At 46.6% G+C, this 18,870-nt stretch overlaps 1 protein-coding gene across 1 annotated transcript in view; it reads left to right on the top strand.

Annotated features, from left to right (window-relative positions):
• Positions 1-2,677: 2,677 nt before the first annotated feature.
• IGSF11 (immunoglobulin superfamily member 11) overlaps positions 2,678-18,870 on the top strand; it is a gene marked incomplete at both ends in the record, with an annotated part of 86,789 nt that continues 70,596 nt past the window's right edge. Inside the window, one exon of the mRNA XM_079548965.1 lies at positions 2,678-2,756. Coding sequence (XP_079405091.1) covers positions 2,678-2,756 — 79 coding nt within the window. The remainder of the gene's footprint in view (positions 2,757-18,870) is intronic.

Genomic DNA, 18,870 nt, shown 5'->3' with positions numbered 1-18,870 from the left:
TTTCAAATTTGTTTCAGAACGTTTTTCCCCAAGACATGAGAATTGCATTACTTATCATAATTCTTTCAAAAGAAAAGGGAGCGGTTTCATTTGTCTCTCCATGTCCTTGCCCAGCCTAGCATGTGAAGCCCTGGCAAGCATTTGGCCATCCACTGTAAGGATCCTATGCGCTTGGGAGTGATGCAACACAGCTGAACCTTCCAGTGGTCACTGATCACAGAGTCACAGATTCACAGAATCACCAAGGTTGGAAAAGACCTTCAAGATCATCCGGTCCAGCATCTGGTGCTTGGGATATTGCAACCATACCTCTTCTATCCACCTCCTCTATTCCATCAGTGCCAAGGAGGAGGTCTACACTCACTGATGGGAAAACAGACCCATGGAACAGCAAAAACATCTGCTCATAGCTCTAGCATCCAACCAGCTGAGTATGCTGCACTAGCTAAATAAATGTTTGGCATAAGTCTAATACTTTAGAGAAGGCTCAAGGGCAGCTCAAGTAGAAATTCAGAGTTCCAGGAACAATTTTGCATCACCCATGTCCTTTCTGTACTATCTGCAAGCTATTTTTGGAAGTGGCTGCAAGGTGGAGAGGGGGCCAGGGTGAGAGGACTGGCTGGTGCATCTGAAGACTGCTATTCCCTGGGGCTGCTCCATCCTTCTGCAGCAGATTGTTCTTTCAGTTGCTGCAAGAAGCAGCTAAAGTCACTTGCTGTGTCACTGTGTTATGCAGGTATGACTTAGTATCTGTTGCGGTGACCAGATCCTGAAGGTGATTAAAATACTTCTTGTTTCTACCACCTTGAGTCAGAAGGGAGTCATTTGGGTCCACTCTGGGTAGAAATGCTTTCTGTGACCACCAGGCTCTTAATTCACTGAGCTCTTTAGGAAGCACATTAATTCAGCCACTGTACAGTGTACAGGGCAAACTGCTCTTCACTGTTTACCTGCCAGCTGATGCACAGCGGGGTACAGGAACAGTCCAAGGCGAGCTGGGATGTCATTTGGCAAATGCTAAAAAAAAACGCTTATTTCCATTAGATCAAGAGAGCTCCCAAGTCTTGGCAGATCAGGAAAGCAGTGTGGCACTGTGAGGGAGAATATGCTGCTTTTCTTCTTTTTGCTTGGTTCATCCTTGCATCGCTTCATTCCTTGATGTTATCTGATGGAGTAAGGAGAGTGGCTCAATGCACCGTGTGCACTTTTCTTGTGCACACAGTGCAGACTTTGGGGAAGGAGATTATGTTTGGACAAGAAACCTTCATAGAATCTCACTGTAGCTAGAAGTACAGCCACGGCCCTGCTTTCCTACAGGCACTCCACGTGTCACCCACAAGGATAGGGGGTCTCCTGTTGCCACAGCTGGCCCAGTGTATTCCTCTACTCTTTTTTTTTTTTCTGCCTTAAAAATACAGAGGGCTATATGAAGGCAGAACTCAATCTATTCCAGTTAGATGGCAGCTAGTTTCCCAGTCCTTTCTTCTGCAACCGCCAACTTCTCTTTTCCCTGTTACTTGAAGTCATTTCTGATCTGCTGCTCCCAGGTGCTTTTGCTTGTCTTCTTCATTCCCATGTGCAGCTCCCCCCTTCTTGGTCACAAAGTGGCCGTATAAAAGGTCAGTGTGGCTTTTGGAGCAACTGGGAAGACAGAAACCTGAGTAAGAGGGTCAGCTAGTCACAAGGTTGTTGTCAGCAACTTTAGCTGGGAAGGAGATGTGGAGAAGCTGCAGGAGGAAACCTTGGGTAGTGGAATGAAGCAGTTGTGTCCTGTGCTGAATTGTTTGTGGGTTTTCTTGCTTTTTTTTCTTGGTTCGAAATGAACCTGGTGAGACTTGGGCAGGGAGCTGGGCATGTGCAAGGCAAACTCTCTGCCTTCATCCTTTCCCCCAGATGGTGCCATGCATACCGGGTTTTGATAGTCTGGTTTTCCATGTGGCCTCAAGGACTGCAATTACTTAAGCTCGTGACCACGCATGACACAACTTCTTGGGGTTCTTGTGTTGTGCAGTGTTACTGGGCCCCAACTACAACTGCCTCATTCCTTTTGGAAATACCATGGTTCATTTTTAGGGGTTTTTGAACGCTCGTGTCCTCTAGACTCTTGCAGGCTGGTGTCGAGGTGTCCCATACCTTTAAACAATAAACCAGCAGCACTTACACCGGCCGCCGCAGCAGCGCCCGGTCCCGCACAGCCCATCCCGAAGCGTTCGCGATGCTCTGCCTCTCCCCATCCCCGCAGCAGCTCCTGGAGAGAAGCCCCGCGCTGCATCGCTGACCCGGAGAAGCCTCCGGGCCGCCACCGAGCACGGGCCAGATGGCCGCGGGGCCCCGCAGCAGCCTCCGGCCGGGCGGGGCAAGCCGGAGGCAGAGCCGGGGGGCGGCGGGATGCCTGACGGCGCGGCGCGGCTCGGCGCGGTGCGGGGGGTGAGAGCCGCAGCCCCGGCTGCGGGGGCGGCTCGGGGCCGCCAGGCTGCGCTCTCGGGCCGGCCGCGGCGCCTGGCGCTGTCCCCGGGCGGCCGGGGCTGGGGCACGGCGGAGCCCGGCCGCGAGCGGGCGGTCCCGGGACGGCGGCGGCGGCGGCTGCACCTGCGGCGGCGGGGGAAGGCAGGGCTCGACGCCCGCCGTGCCCGGAGGCGGGAGCCCGCGGCCCGCTGCTCCCCTCGGCCGGCCCGGCATGACGCTGCGGCGGCGCCCCGGAGGCGGCGGCGGGCGCTGGGTGCCGGCCGCCCTGGCCGCGCTCCTGGCCCTGCGAGGTGAGTGCGGGAGCGGCGGGGAGCCCGGCGGGGAGCGGCGGCAACTCGCGGGGAGCGCGGGGGACGGGGAAGGGAGCGTCGCCGCCCCCACCCGGGGACGCGGGGTCTCGGGGGCCGGTGGGGAAGTTTTGGTGGCGGTCCCGCCGGTGATGCTCGGGAATGCGGCGGCGGAGAGCGCTCTGCGGGCTGGCTGCTCCGCACCTCGCGCTGCCTCTCCTGCACCATCGCTTTTACTACCGTCATTTAGTACTAGTGGATTTTTTTTTTTATTTTTATTTTATTTTTTTTACGGTGCTGTGAAACTTGCTGTAAACTGTCTGGGCTTCACAAGCTCTCTGCTGGCAGGGCCTAACCCGGTGGCAAGCTCACCTGGGTGCCAAACTCTGATCCATCCCTCGGGCCCCAAGGCAGCAGGGAACTTTGCGTGGAGATACCACCGAGCTGCCTGGCTAACTGAGTGCCCAGGGCTTGGTGCTTAACCGGCATCTGCTTCCTCAGCTTCGAGTGCCCAGCCGTAGGGATGTGGGAAGATCCAGCCCTCCCCATCTAACTCAGACCTTGCACAGTGAGATGTGTTCGGGTCCTGAGTGAGGAGAGGGGACAAATGGCATGTGAGTGATGTCCGTCACATAGCTAGGTACATTGCTGAGAGCACCCAGAGGCACTGCGGTAAGGGCAACAGGAGAACCTGCAAAGTGTGAAGCCTTCAGACTCATCTGTTGATGCCTTCTTTCAAGTAGTGCCAAACTTCAGAGCAGGCCTACACAGCTATGTCTTCTAGAGATCTACAAGTAGGTCTCATTTTCTTGGGTCTACTCCGATCCAATCAGTCACTCTGTGGAAGTCAGCCTGGCAGTGAGCAGAGCACAGCTTGGCCAGGCTGGCTGGGTGCCTCTGCAGCTGGAACAGCAGACTACCTGCTGCAAGGGGCCCCAAGAGAGCGAGAGGACAGGCAGGAACGATGGGCTCTCTTGCGAGAGCACTGAGGGCATCTCAGCAAAGGCTGGGCAAAACTTCTGACAGCCTGCACTGAGATGGAGCTGCCTGCTAGGGCTGCTGTGTCTGGCCCTGACAGCCCTGCAGGGAGCATCGATCAGGCTGTGCCCCTCTGGCCAGGCACAGCGAGAAGCCAGCCTGGTGGTCAGCAAGGTGGGCTTCTCACAAGTGCCTCAGCCCTGAAAGCACGCCGAGTCCCACTCTCCGAAACCAGTTAGAAGTTGCATGTGTTAACTGGAAACTTCACCTGCTGACTTCAAAGGGATGAATTATGAAGAAAAAAAGAGTTTATTAGCCTTTAATTAAACCAAACAATCACGTTTCTTTCACACTTCATCTGCTTTCTTTCCTGTTTGCTACTTTCCTGGGTTGGAAAGCACATGTTCACTTGCAGATCCTCAATACTACATTTTAATTTTTTTTTCCATCTGCAGATGTGGCAAAGATTGAACTGAAGAGTTACCATGCCTCTGCAATGACAAGCATATAAGTGATAAAGTGTTGCTGTTGATGTTCTACCTCTGCAGGAGCATCCAGCAGTAACCAGACCCAAGGTTGAAACTGCAGGGGCGTTTGATTATCTCTTCAGAAAAAAAAAAAAGAAAAAAAAAAAGAAAAAGAAAAAAGAAAAAAAGAGATTGACTAAATATTTAATTTTCTCTTTTTGGCAGGGGGCATGTGAGGACAATGACAGTAGAAACAACTAAGCACAGAAACATACCTTTCATAAAATAGTTATTTATGCCAATGTAATGCTTTTTCTTGCACTAACTTTTAAGACCTGAAAATGACTTGAGTGAACCACCTGTGTCTCAAGATTGTTTTTAATTTCTCTCTAAGGAAAAGTCTGCAGAAGATGGTGGTAGATGAAAATAACTGTGATACGCCGTCACTTCTGTGTTACACAACAGAAGTATGGTCGTATTTTTGGTCTTGGATTTGAAAATAAAATCCTGATAGGCATAAGCAACAGACATAGACTGTGCGGGCTCGAATAAAATTGGCAGAGATTCTTCTGAATAACATTTGTAGGAGATGAGTGTGTGTATTTTTGCTCTGAGCTGCAGACTGGTTAGGAAGATCGATTTTCCTTTTTTGAGGCTCTGTGTTGGTTTTGAGGATAGAGGAAGAAGAATAGGTTAGGATCCATGTGCAAAGCGCTACCCAAATTACAGGGGTAAAGCTTAGAAGTTATAGTATCAGGAACTGTAAGAGTGTATCATCACAAGAAATACTTAACGCCAACAAGTGGAGAGTGGCTGTGAGAGAAGGTCCTCAGAGTTGGTTTTGTCATTCTCACACAGTCAGACTTTGCAGTGAGATGTCAATCAAATATTATAGCCCCATGTGCTTACATTGTTTTGTGATTTGTAAAACAGCAATGATTCTTTTTAACTGGAGCAGATGACTGCTTTCATTTGGCTTATTATATTCGTTTTAAGGCTCCTGGGGAGGGGGCAGTGTATTTGTTTTCACTCTAAAGCATTACAAACATAGTAACTTTTGTGAAAATAATACTTTTCAGGCTCCTCAGGGAAGTTTATGGAAAGATAGAGGGAACTGGGGCTTTAAAACCAACCCTGCTACTGCACGTCAATCCTGCTTCATCACCAGAAATAGCCTACTGCGCATTTTCTGATGTGTTAGAAGTCACACGTCGGGTACAGCTAAGATGCAGAAACAACTTTTTATTTATGTTGTGCATGGTGTTTGGGTCCTGTGACACAGTATTGCAGCAGGTGGGATGTCAACATGTCACGGCCTGTTGCAGCTGGATCTGGCAAGTATGGGGAGTGAGTGTGTGAGCTTGGTAGCAACACAGCAGTGCAACAGCTGCTCTGCAACTTCTCACACAGGCAGGTCTTTCTGGTCCCTATGTAAAGTCCCCTTCCTGCACACTGGGTTTATCCCAGCTGAAGCCGTGCATTGAAGTTCTGGCTTTGCAGCACCATTTTGTTAGCCCATATATTCTTCCCAGCCCTAAACCAGGTCCTCAGCCCCAGCAAGAGAGGACTGTGGCTGTGCCTTTCTTTTTCATGCTGATGCATTTTTGGAACAGATTGCCATTGGTGTCAAGCTGTGTGGTTTTGTGACATGTAGATAAATCATTTTGCTCACGACCTGACCTTGGTCCCCAGCGGCAGGCACAGATGCATTAACTACCTCTTGCATCTCTAATGCAGGCATCCTACCCTTATTTTGGAAACTATTAGGTGGTATTTTTTGTTGCTTGTAATGTTGTTTTTTTTCAACCTCTCTTTCTTCAGTATTGCCTGAAGTCCAATTTTCTTCTGTAAGATTTAATCTCTGAGGGATCTTGAAGTGTCTCAAGAATAACTATATTTAGCTGCTCACTGGTAATATGGGATGGAAAGTATGGTATAAACAACTCGTTAAGAAACTTAGAAATCTTCTTTCCTGCCTCTGTGGGGCAGATGAATTTGTGTTATGCTACCAGCAGCGCAGAAGGACAAAGCAAGGCTCAGAGAGGCTTCATGACCCACTGAAGGTTAAAGGGATGCTGGTAGTCCTTAGTGCCTTGATCCAAACAGTAACCACAGGAGAATGCTTATATTCATGCAGCAGGATAAGCCATACTGTAATGGCACTCTTCGGGGATGCTCACTACTACACTGTGGTGAGTCACCTACATTTAGCAGGATGCTACTATCATTGTGCTTTTTAAGTAAAGTGCTTTTAACACAGTTTATTTCAAGGGGAAGTGCATGCTCTGAAAATCTGTTCTTTGTAGTTTTCTCCTTGTCGAGCATTAATGCTGCTTTCCCTTTGTGAATGTTCAGAGAGAAATTCAGCTCCTGGTTGTTTAACAGACAGTAGTGTAACAAAGACTGTTCCCTTGTTAATACTACCTTGTGTTTGCACAGTCATTTATAAGCATCAACTAATTGAGAGACTCTGAACATATTTTGTTAGTGCAGTCGGTTTGATTTATGGCTTGGAAAGGCTGAAATGTGCAGAGATGGAAGTTGTTTGCTTGCTGTCATGTAGGACATCTGCCCTGCTCTCCTTTAGAAGAGTCACAGTTACTGGGCTGCTGATCACATACCACCCCACTTTTCTCTCACAAATGTTTCACACCTTAAGTATCAGAGGGAGAAAACGCTTTTATTAATTATGTACAGCAATCTATTTTTCCACATATTTGCTGTCATCTCTTTGCTTTTGGAGGTTACTTGTGTCCATTCCGGCTTCCACCTTCACTTTTTTGCTTCTGCTGCTTGAGCTGGGCTAAGGACAAATGATCTGCTTCATCAGGATTGAGGGGTTAGGCTTCATATTGGATAGAAAGAGAAATTAAATGCTTTGAAATTTCTGAAAGGAAATGTATGAGAGAAATCCCATTTTGGGTCAGCCAGCATTGTGCTTCTCTGTGGAGTTGTATTGTGATAATACTAAAAACAACAACAACAAAACTGAAGATATTTTGATGTGAAAAGTCAAACTTTCTCATCCCAAAAAACCTTGAGGTGGATGCTTACATATTTCTGGCTATTCTTCCTAGTTCTTTTTTGAAACACAGTTTTGATTTTACAGAGCATTGTGAGTGCAGTAAGGTTTGGTTTAGTGGAAGTATCTGCAGTAAAAACTGAAGTTGTTCCTATTTTTTTTTTTTTTATTTCTTCAGCACATTTCAAAATTACAGTGCTTGCAGCTATTGGTGGTATCTGTGCACAGTCCCTGCCCATTTTTAACCCAAAGGTTAAACTCTTTGGCACTCACATGCAAAAACCACCTGCAAGTACATGGCATTGCCTATGTTCTTCCCTTATCCAGCACACTGCAGGACACTATTTGCACCAAAAAATCACAATGTGAGTATGAGATAATATTGTATTTAGGAAATGCAGCCCCCTTGCTGATCAGGGCCAGCAGATCACACTCAGCCTCCTATTGTGCATGCGCAGAGCTCTCCTCCTGGCAGCACAGCAGCACTTGTGCCTCTGCATATCTGTGTGGAGTTACATGCAAGACAAATTTCTGCAATGGAAAGATCTAATGACTTGTTTAGGGATAAAATCTCATGCTTTTTTTTTCTTTTCTCGTATCCCCACAAGTCAGCCCGGCTACAGAAACGTGAACCAGATTACATTTCACAAGCATCAGCAGGAGAAAGCCGATGTATGAACTCCACTGGGTTACATCCTGGCTTCAGTCTTCTTCAAAATGCTGAAGGCAGGAATGTAATTTCAGAGGGCGAACATTTCCAGTCTGTGTGCATTTCTGCAGGCAGCTCACAGCAGCTCTGGGTCAGGTCACACCACCGGTCTGCAGAGCTATGGCCAGCACTAGATGCTTCCAGGGGGATGCAGAACCCCTGCAGTGAGCAGCTGGTGCCAGATGGGAATAAAACACTCATCTCCATTCCTGTTCCCCCTATGTGGGTCCCCAGACCTGCCTCCTTGCCTGGAGCTGGGATAACCCAGAGCTCAGCCCCCTGTCAGGCCCAGGCTGTGGGTGGGCAATGGGGATCCAGCTCTTCCCCTGCCCAGCATCTGCTGGCATCCTTTGCCAGCAGTAAGTGGGTTGGGATGCAGTCTCTGCATGCCCACTGGGGAGATTACTTCCTAATCCTTGTTAATTAGAAGTTGGCTAATGCCTGGGAGCTTGAGGGTGTAATGCTGTTGTGAGTTTTTCTTTTCTTTTCTTTTCCTTTTTTTCTTTTTTATTTTTCTTTTCCCTTTTTCATTCTACCTCACATATCTGTGGCTACTCCCAATTGCCTTATAAATGCTCAGGCCTCTGTGATTTTTGCTAAGCTATTAACTTTACTGATAACGTGTGCTAATCATTCCTGGTGGTTAACTGAGGGCTGTGCCTGGAATAAGTAGGGGGAATGAAAAAAAAAAAAAAAGGAAAGGAAAATTTTATTTTTTTTCCCTATACCTGGTCACACTCCCTGCTCTTCAGTTGTATTGAGCAACTTCTTGCTATTTTGTATAAAAAATAAAGAAAAAACACAACAAAACAAGGATAGAAACGTGAGTTTCACCTCTGTTAAATTGCTTCAGTTTTAACTGTGTTTGATCAGTAGGTGTTATGTACTGGTGAATGAGGAAACCTTTCGATCTTCTCTGTGTTTCCAGGTGTGCCACCCACAGATAACAGCAGAGATCCCAGCATTTTAATGCTTCCATCACACTTTTCTTCCCATCCCCTTTGACATCCTACAGCCGACTTGTTTTTTGACCACCGCTGTTTGCTGAACAGATGTTTTCACTGAGCTGTTCACAGTGATACCAAAGATATTCTGCTCAAGTGATTACAGTTGAATTAGAGCCCCTTGGAAGACGAGCAGTTCAGATTATTCTCCCAAGTTTGTATTACTGTCAGCTGGATAATGCTGAATTTCATCTCGCATCGTGCTGCCCACTTGCCTATCTTTGTCAGATCCCTTGGAAGTCTCTCCCAATCTTCTTTCATCTCAGCCAACTCGCCGTCTCTCTTCCAGATATTAAGGAATAGATTAAACCCATCCTGCAGCCCAGAGGAGACCTGGGGTAATCCCTTGTAATCAGGGCCAGGGCAGGGACAGGGGGAGAGCCTGGCACCAGGCTGTGGGGCAGCAGCTTTGGATGGATGGAGAGTTAATCACTTAGTCCTCTCCTTTTCTTCTCACAATATCAGTGGTTTGAGGGGTGCAAGTTCCTGTGTGCAGAGTGTTTTTGTCTCCTGTTGTGTGCTTTTTAGGGTCTTTAGCCTCTAAGTGTCCTGAAATTGGCAGTTCCTTATCCTAGCTATCTTCACAATCCTAGGATCATTAAGGTTGGAAAGGCTGCTAAGATCAGCATGTCCAACCATCAAACCATTTAAGAATTCCAACCATCTAAGATATTGCAAAACTGTAGCCTGCTGTAACATTTGGCTAATTCCTGCATGTGTTCTGATGTGTTTTTGGGGTGTTTTTCTTTGACTTTATTATTTCTTTGCATTCCCTCCACACTGTGCAGTAGATATCAGCTTCCTGATCAGTGAATTCAGATTGCTGTGGTGTGATTTGTTTGTTAAGTAACCCTTTTGCCTCTTCAGCTATGGCCATGCAGATGGATCTGTGCCCTACTCACCTTACAACTTGATGCCTCCATCCTTTTGCCCATGCTGGGTTTCCAAGCGGTGACATTACTTTGTGATGAATTCTGCAGACTGAGATGTGGTGAACTTTCTAACTATTGGTTAGTGTAGTTATTTTTGACATTTCCTGCCCTGTATTAAGTATTTGTTGAATTGTGTGGTAGGGAATCTAAAGTGCCCGCCTGCTTACATAGCTGAGTGTGTGCTTGAGCACTGTTATCTGATGGAGTTTGGTGTCTGAATGCCTTCACTAGTTGTGTAGCTGCTGGGCTGCGTGCCTGCTTGGCTTTCTGGCCGTATGTTGAGAGCTGGGAGCCAAGAGAGTTTGGGAGGACCTTGGCTACTTGGCAGGGTGACAGCATAGCCCCAGTCTGCCTGCAAAACTGCTGCGTCCTTGCCTTGTCAAGGGCAGCCCTTCCTCCTGCCCCTTGGACAGCTGGTGTGCCCCAGGCCCTATCACAGGACTCATCAACAGCATCCCTTCCTATGCAATGCTCTGTGTGCTCTGTGTTAGCTTACTAACTTTTGCTACGCTTTCTTCATCCCTTTATTGACACAGTGGGTACAAATTGATTGGTATTCTCCTTCCCATCCTGGCTCCCATCCCTCTAGCACCCCTTCCCCATGTCAGGGGCCTCCACAGGTAAGAAGGGTATGCTTTGGCATCCCATTGACTCTCCTGTTAGCCCTCTGGGCAACAGTCAGCAGTTTGTGGGACTAATTGCCAGGAGGTGCCAGTGAGGTGCTGAGTCAGAGCGAGGTGTGCTTGCCAAGTCACTGCAGCAGAAGGAGCCCGCTCGCCTGGCGTGGAGTAAAGCCAATGGACGGTGGGTTTCCTGGCTGCCTTTTGGGCCTCTTTCTCTCATTTCCTGAGGCTGTGATTCAGCAGCAGCGATGCTATGCAAGGGAGGGAGAACCTAAGCACTGGCGGAGGGGGAGCTCTTCTCTTTGCTTTTTTTTTTCCTCCTTTTTTCTTGGCTTGGCTGTGAGCACTGGGGACCAGAAGATGTGAGCTCTGTTCCTATCTGCCACCAAGTTTCTGCTGCTGCTTCCACACTCTGTGCAGTGCTTTGTGTTAACGGAAAGACTAGTAAGCAAGCGTTGGTGTGCAGGGACAAGTGAACATGTGGCAACCTCAGATGTGCAAGGGGAAATTCTTTGCACAGAGAGTGGTGAGATTCTGGAGCAGGCTGCCCAGAGAGGTTGTGGATGCCCTGTCTCTGGAGGTGTTCAAGGCCACCAAATTGGTTGGGTCCTGGGCAGCCTGGTCTAGTATTAAATGGGGAGGTTGGTGGCCCTGCCTGTGGCAAGGGGGTTGGAGATTTATGATCCTTGAGGTCCCTTCCAACCCTGTGATTCTGTGATTCTGTAACAGTATGGGAGGCTGAAAGGGCTGCAAAATAAAATGAACAAGGGATGTTTTGTCTTGTCCTTCTTGTGCTGCAACCTGTTTGCTGTTTGGAGTGTTGAAGGGAGATGTCAGACATGCAGGAAGATGAGAGCATGTCCTATACACATCTAGCACCTGATGGAAGTGAGAGCTTTGCCCTTTATGCTTGGCCTACTTGGGCATTGCTAGCATTAGTGTTATACCAAGGCTGAATCTTGAGTCCTCAAGGCTCCTGGCCTCTTCTTTGCTGTAGACTGACTTGGGATTTCGTCCATCTCCCCATCCACAGCCCGGGTACCGTTCTCCTGCCTCAGACAAAAGTCACTAATTGTTTGCACAATGGTCTAAATATATGCATGTCTGATGAATGCTGCCTTTGTAGGAACGGTATATTATTTTTGCTTTGAATAACTACTTTGTAGAAGGAGATGAAGAGCACAAAGAAGGAGGCCAGCATGTTTTTCCGAACCTTTCATGGCTGCATTGCTCTCCACCCACTTGCATTTTTACTGCTCAGTTTTGCATGACCTTCCTCTTCACTGATTTAAGCAGCAGCCATGCTGTTTAGATCATCAGATCCTCAATGGGATAACTGAGGCCCAGAGACAGAAAGTACCTCACCCACCATCGTGCAAGGCTGCTGTGGCCAGAACTGGTCTCCTGCCATTTTGAAGGTAGTGCTCAAGGGAACCTTGGTCTCTATCTGGCCAATTCCAGCCCTTCCTTTGTATCCATTCTCTACTGTAATTTCACTATGGAAATGGAAAAAAAAAAATAAGGCTTTGCCTGTTACAGCTGGGATTTTCTGAAATACCTGTGGGAATTAAGCACTCAGTTCCCTCAGGTTCCTTTCAGAAAGTGTAGCTGACGTGGATTTATGTTGAAAGTAAGCCAGGAAGGGAAGCGTCCCCATGATTTCTCATGTCAGCAGTGCCATAGGTGTGCTGGTACTTGAGGTAGTGAATGCCATGGCAAAGCACATTTTGCTTTTAAGATCTATGGATCAGGAGCTGCAGCTGGAGTCTTCAAGAGTGATCTGATGAAAGTGGAGGCCAGAGCCCTTTTGCTGAAGGTCTCTTAAAATGAAAAATACCAGTGTGCTGTGTGGGGACTTGGTAAATGCCCTTGACATCCACTGGGCCAGGGACTGAGCACTCTACAAATCAGTGCAGGATGATGAAGAAGATTTAGATCAGGTATTATGAAGAAATTCTTAACTTGGGGTGGTGAGGCACTGGCACAAGCTGCCTAGAGAAGCTGTGGATGCCCCATCTCTGGAGGTGTTCAAGGCTAGGCTGGATGGGACCCTGGGCAGCCTGATCTAGTGTGTGGAAACCATGGCCGTAACAGGGGGCTGGACCTGGATGAGCTTTAAGGTCCTTTCCATCCCAAGCCATTCTATGACTGTGAAGTAATGCAAGACCAACCTTGCTGGCATTTTGAAGGAGTAAACATGAATGAACGACGCATGATGTTTAACTGCAGTGTGCTGCCAACAGCAGTGACAGCATTGGCTTTGGAGACAATCAGGAGGTTATTTTGACAACAGTAGGAGCCCTTTTTCACTCTCTTCCTCCACAGCCAAATAACCACAGTTTGCATCAGTTTTCTGCAAACACAGAAACTCAGTGACAATCATCACCATCTTAATTAAAAGTAAACAAATATGGTATTAAAGAAAAAATAAGACAACTGCTGAGAGACCGAACAAGTAGCAGAGTATGACTGTCACTTAGAACAAGTCGTGACAAAAACAAGATGAAAAAACTGTCTTTATCCTTGGTTGTAAGTGAGAAACCCTCCTGGGAGGGTTTCTTTTTATGGCTAAAAATAATTGCAGGCTGTACTTGTTGCCTCTTTCTGGAAAGCCTTTTTCTGTCTTTCAGTGCATGCTATGATGCCTCATGGTTTGTGGCTCCCTCCTCCATGCCAAATGAAAGGGATCTCATCCCTCCTTTTGGCACATAGGGAAGCTGAGGCAGAACCTGTGAAGCCCTGTGATCTGTTCTCCTCTGTGAACTTACGTGAAATGGGTCCAAACTGTGGAAATCTCATAAATTTAGCCAACTGTACAAGTTTTCTATTAGTTTGGGTCTTGTTCTGAGGGTAGCTTGGATCTTTCTCTCATCTTTGTGAAATTATTCAGCCTTGGTCAAGATCAAACCACAATCTAAAATCAGACCAGGTTTCCTTAGCCAGGCTTTTAAAGCAAAAACGTATTACACTCAAACTCCATTACAGACAAAAAGGCTGTCTTAATGCAATAATATAACTGGACAGTCAAAATGGAGCAGCACTGGGAGATGCATAAGTTAATGATGCCTTGTTACGTATCCTGTATCTTTTATGTCATGAATTTTATAGTCTAAGTGGTAGTTAGATTAGAGAGAGGTGAATAATTTATAGCCAATAATTTATTTAATGAATTCCTCTTCCATTTCTGTTTGCAAATTGTTTGTGAACATCCTGTGGTTTCTTCCTATTTTGCTTATTTGAAATTACTTACTGAATAGCTTCTGCAGGTGGTATTTGACACACCACATGCTTATGAGCAGGGTTTTTCCTCTTTTCTTTTGGGGGACAGCAGTATTTCAGCTTCAGATTTCCTTACTTGGCACTGATCCACAGCAAAAGTTCATGAAGTAGTATTTCAACAACCTGACATCTTGAAAGTAACGGTTAGAATTAAGCTTTTTGTGAGAGGTATGAAGAATTAGTTATTACTTTTTAATGATTAGTCAGATTATCGGTGTGGATAATCAGGTTCAGACTTCACTTTTGCCAGCATTGTGCTAAAATTGCTTAAAATGTGCTACTGCCTTGTACATTCACGTCACCAGATTGGAATAGTTGCAGAAATGAACAGAAAGATATAGGGTCCGCAGTCAGCAGAGTGCTGTGCATATGCTTGACTTCAGGCATATTTTTGAGTAGATGCGTAAGTGGTAGAATGGTAAATGATGAACTTCAGCATATATTTAAGTGGCTCGCTGAATTAAGGTCCAAAAATATAGACCCAAGCAAATTTATCTTTCATGAAAGTGAGTGTTTGAGAGAATTTTTGTTTTGTTTTGTTTCTTCAGCTGCATTTATGGGGTAGTGCATTTTTGGATGGTGGGAGGAGGTGAGAATATAAATACTGCACAGACTTGCAGTATTGCTTAACTCATCAAATACAAGACAGTTCACCTGAAGTTTCCCTTATGTGCTATTCTGTACTTTCACTGTAAACACTGGGAGAATTAACGTGAAGGATTAAAAAAAAACCAGCTGTTAGTCTTACTTCCCTCTTTATTTCTTCATCTCTCAAGATGTCTCATATTTTACAGTCTTTTCCACGTGCCTTTATTCAATTATTATCTCTCTCTCAAAAAAAAAAAAAATTAAAAAAAAATTGACAAATGTTAAATAATGCCTAAGAAGTGACCCTCACAGAAAGGAGATCTTTCACCAGGTCTGCAAGGAATACCTGTGAGTTACATTAGCATTTTAAAAGGCTGTGGTAAGAATAGAAATCAGGAAGGCTTTGCATTTTTCTGTGCATCTGTTGAAGGCTGCACGTGGTGGAAAAGCAGCTTCTGAAGATATGTGATGTACCCTTCAGCTCTGTAACGCAGGTGTTGTTTTGAGAAAGGTATGCTTAAATGATTCATTTTGTGGATTTGCAAATTGGTGAGACCTCATCTCTCTTGTCTGTGCTTTCAGGTGACCTGTGTGAGGTCTCTCGTGTCTAAAAGAGGGTCAAGCATGGCCCAGTCTTTCCCTCCTGGCAGCAAATATCTGACACTATGGAGAGGAAAGTGGCTCAGGTGGCTGTGCTCTGGGAAGCTGAGAAGAGAACAAGCCACCTCTGGGCAGTGTGTGGGAGGTGGCTGCACAGGTCGGCAGTGACTTTGGGGCAGGGAAGGGCGACTGTTCCTGCTGACTTGCAAGAGCTAAAACGAGCTCTTTGGAGCAGACTTCAAGGAGCATGATGCTGTTTCCTGTGCTTAGACAGTGAGCTTAATCAGAAATGCAACTAATCCATGCTTTGTACCAAACCCCAAACATTATATATCCCAAGGACAATCTTGCAAAAAGTGGTCATTAGTGTCCATCGACTCCTTGTGTGCAAGAGAATTGCAAGACATATAGAAAAGGATTCTTTCCAAAGGAAAGCTTTCAGACCTCTGGATGTACTTATTGCCCATTAGGTGATGACTTAAATCCCGCTCTTGCAAATATGGAGATCAACAGGACAGCTTCATCTTTTTGGGGCTGGGAAGGTAAGGGAGCATTTGCAGGGCAGAAAAGAGGAACACCAGCAGTGCATGCTGCAGGGAGCGCTAGGCAGCCTCTGGGCTGGCCTATTTCCCCATCCACATTCCTACTTACTGATCTGTGCTTTTTGCTGCTAGTTGTTCTGTCGTGTGGCCTCAGCTCAAAATCTAGGGAAGGCACTGCAAGGAAAAGCTAGAGGTGCAATTCTGGGTTTTGTTCTGGCCTTCTTTTCTGATGCTCGTAGGGCTTTTAGCACATTCATTGTGTATGATTGCACTGTTGATAACCCCAGTGATGCATGTTATAAAATTAAAAAGCAATCACGTATACCAAATAAGATAAACAGTAAATGGTCCCAGCGGACTGCCACATGTCCTTAAACAGTATGTGGATGCCTTTAGGAGCCAAGTTATTGGCACTGCATTAGGTGTACAGAGGCAGAGACACTGTATCATTTAAAAGCAGTCATATCTATGACAGGAAAAGCATCAGGAGATTGATGGAAGCTGCTGGATACTTGTTCTTTGGGAACCAAGGTCTGATAAACTGAGGAAGGTGTGAGATCAAAGGCCACTTCTGAATTTAGCTTGGGCCCACTTGTGGAGAATCTTGAAATAAGAATGGCAAAAGAAGCAGGTTGGAAAGGAAATACGGCCGTTCATCCAGTGACCAGTGCCTTTGGCAGGGAGTTGGCATCTCACAGAAGCTTGGCTTCATGTGGGGAGATCTCCCAAAAGGAGGATGTGTAGAGGGGAGGCTGCCTTCTTAAAACTGACCTTAATGGAGGACTACGGCGTGTCTTACCTTGTCTCCTGCCTCTCTGTGTTGCTCTCTTCAGTGTTATGAACATGAGTTAATAGTAACAATAAAATAATAACAATAGTAATTATTGTTACTAACTGTTTTACACTTCCCTGAGAAGGATCCTGGTTGTGTGGACTCATTCCGCAGTGACTCCGTGAGGGTGAAGGTGCACAGTTTCAGACCAAACTGGCCATGGCCATGCATCGGGATCTTTGTGTGGCTGTCACAGTCAGCTAGGACAAGTCAAAACAGGCAAAAGGAAAGAAAATAGACAAATTTCCGCATCCACAGCAGCTGGAGTGAACGTCAAACAGATGGGCTCTTCCACCCCGATTATCCTAACCACCTAAATATAGAAATACGGGCTTTTTTTTCCTCCTCTTCTTCTTCTCCTCAATTTTTTTTTTTTTTTTTTAAATAATTTTAAATTACCCGAGGGGGTGGTGTTAGCACACGCTAGGGTAGTGCTAACGAGTGCAAATAGAAGTCATCTGCTGACAGAGTCAGATCACGGCTTCTGCTCATGATTCTCCCCCCGCCCTGCCTGCTTGTGCTTTTTCCAAAAGCACATAGGCTGGCAGTGGCTGAAGCCGTCCCCTCTGTGGGTATGGGAGGCACTTCTCAATGGATGAGCAGACTCTCATTTCAAATGCAGACTGTGGCTATGCAAGCACACAGAGTAAATAAGCACCAAGGAATAAGGGTAGAAAATGCACGCCCTCATCTCCTCCTGTATGCAGTTTGGTAAGTAGATGGGGCAGAAATTCTGCAAGGAGGACTTCGCAGCTGTTTTTCTGGAGGTCCCCAGTATAAGAGAGACATGGACACACTGGAAAAAAACAAAGGGAGCGCTCTCAAGATGATGAAGGGATTGGAGCTCCTGTCCTGTGAGGACAGGCTGAGAGCTGGGAATGTTTAGCCTGGAGAAGAGGAGACTCAGGGGGAGTCCCATCATCACTGCAGAGAGATCGAAGGAATAACTGTTAGCAGCTGGCTGCGCCTGGGTGCTGTTGTCCTTTTTGTCCTGCAGTATTTGACACAGCTAAAGCAGCAGGAAGGCAGTGTGCTGTGTTATTTTTGGGTTTCTTTTGCTCTACTGAGAGCTTGAGTAGGGAAATATTACTAGGGGGATTTCAAGTAGGGGAATACGGTACCTCGACAATGCTGTTTTTTCCATTCATCTTCTAGTTATTCTTCTGCTTTTTTTTTGTCTTGGGACTGAATTTCGTAACTGTTTCCAGGGTTTTATTCCTTGGCTGGCCATGTGAACAAGAGGAAGGGAAGAACAGCAGGAGGCACTGCCTACAGAACATAGCAGTGTGGAGTGAGCATCTCTGCCTTGGTTCCTGAGCATTGTTCTCCTCACCTCTAGGAAGGGAATAACGGGGGCTTGCTTCTAAGGATGCTGTCAGGGAAAAACATTATGCTGATGCTATGGTATTACTGCCACAGCCATGGCCTAAGATATACAACAAGAATAAAGGTTTGTAACAAAACTGGGGGCCAGCCGGGGCCCAGCCAAGCAGAACTGCAATGTTTTTCCCTTGCCATTATGTAGAAGGATGTTTTGTACTCTGTGGATGTATCTACACCAGCATCAGTGCAGATATACAAAACAGTAGAACTTCAGAGACTCTGCAAAGGAATTCTTTATCTTATGGGCTGCTCTCCATGTGAGGATGGTGCATGGTTTCTCAAAGCTTCCAGAGCTTGTTTTACTTGTGTGCTCATGCTCTCCCGCAGAAACCCAAACAGTTGTAACCTTAATTCCAGGTTGTGGTGCTGTGTGTATCCTTAGCTCCCGCAGCATTTACATCTTCCTTGGAGGTCTCTCTTGTGAGGAAGGATTGGCAGGCATTGTAGGAGGCTGCCTGGGGAAGGTGTGGGGTTTCCACTTTGGAAGCAGGCTTCTAAAGATGGGTTCAGCCAGCAGCTGGCAGGGTGGCAGGGCTGTAGGAAATCCTGCCTTGGGGCAGGAGGGTGGAGCTGATGAAATTCAGAAGGCTGCTGTGTGGAGAAGTACTACTTCTGGTGTTTCCAGGGTAAAATGCATTTTCTTATCACCTTGAGGTCATGTAGTGCAGTGTCATCTAGTCCACGAAGCACCCAGAAGCTACAGATACTGGGCAGCACAGCAGAAGACCTCAGCTGCCTTCCTTGTATTTGCTTAGGACTCAGGATAAGCTCTCCCAGATACAGCAAACGAGGGATGCCAGCGTAAATACACCTAATTAGCTTTGAAGGAGATGAGCTTTGGCAGGCTTTAGTCATTCTGATTCATGCTAGGATGTATGGCACCTGGCTGGCACTGCGTTGGGTCACTCAAGCATCCCTCTGCTACGCACTTGAGTGCTCCTGATGAGCAGCTGAAGGTGCGGGAGAACCAGGCTAGCTCTGCATTCTGCTGCTTGGCAGAGCTGCCTTGCTTCAGCTTGCAGCCATGGTGCATCTGAGTGGTCTCTCATAGCTCCTTAGTTTCCTTCATGCTGCATGGAGCCAGATCTGCAGTAATCCTGATGGAAACCACTGCCACATTTCTGCACCATGGTTAATCTGCAAGCAGGATAACAGCAT

Source organism: Tetrao urogallus (assembly GCF_951394365.1).
Source record: "Tetrao urogallus genome assembly, chromosome: 1".
In the NCBI taxonomy this organism is placed as follows: domain Eukaryota; kingdom Metazoa; phylum Chordata; class Aves; order Galliformes; family Phasianidae; genus Tetrao; species Tetrao urogallus.
Note: the sequence above shows the minus strand (reverse complement) of the source record. Positions and strands in the feature narration are given on the sequence as shown.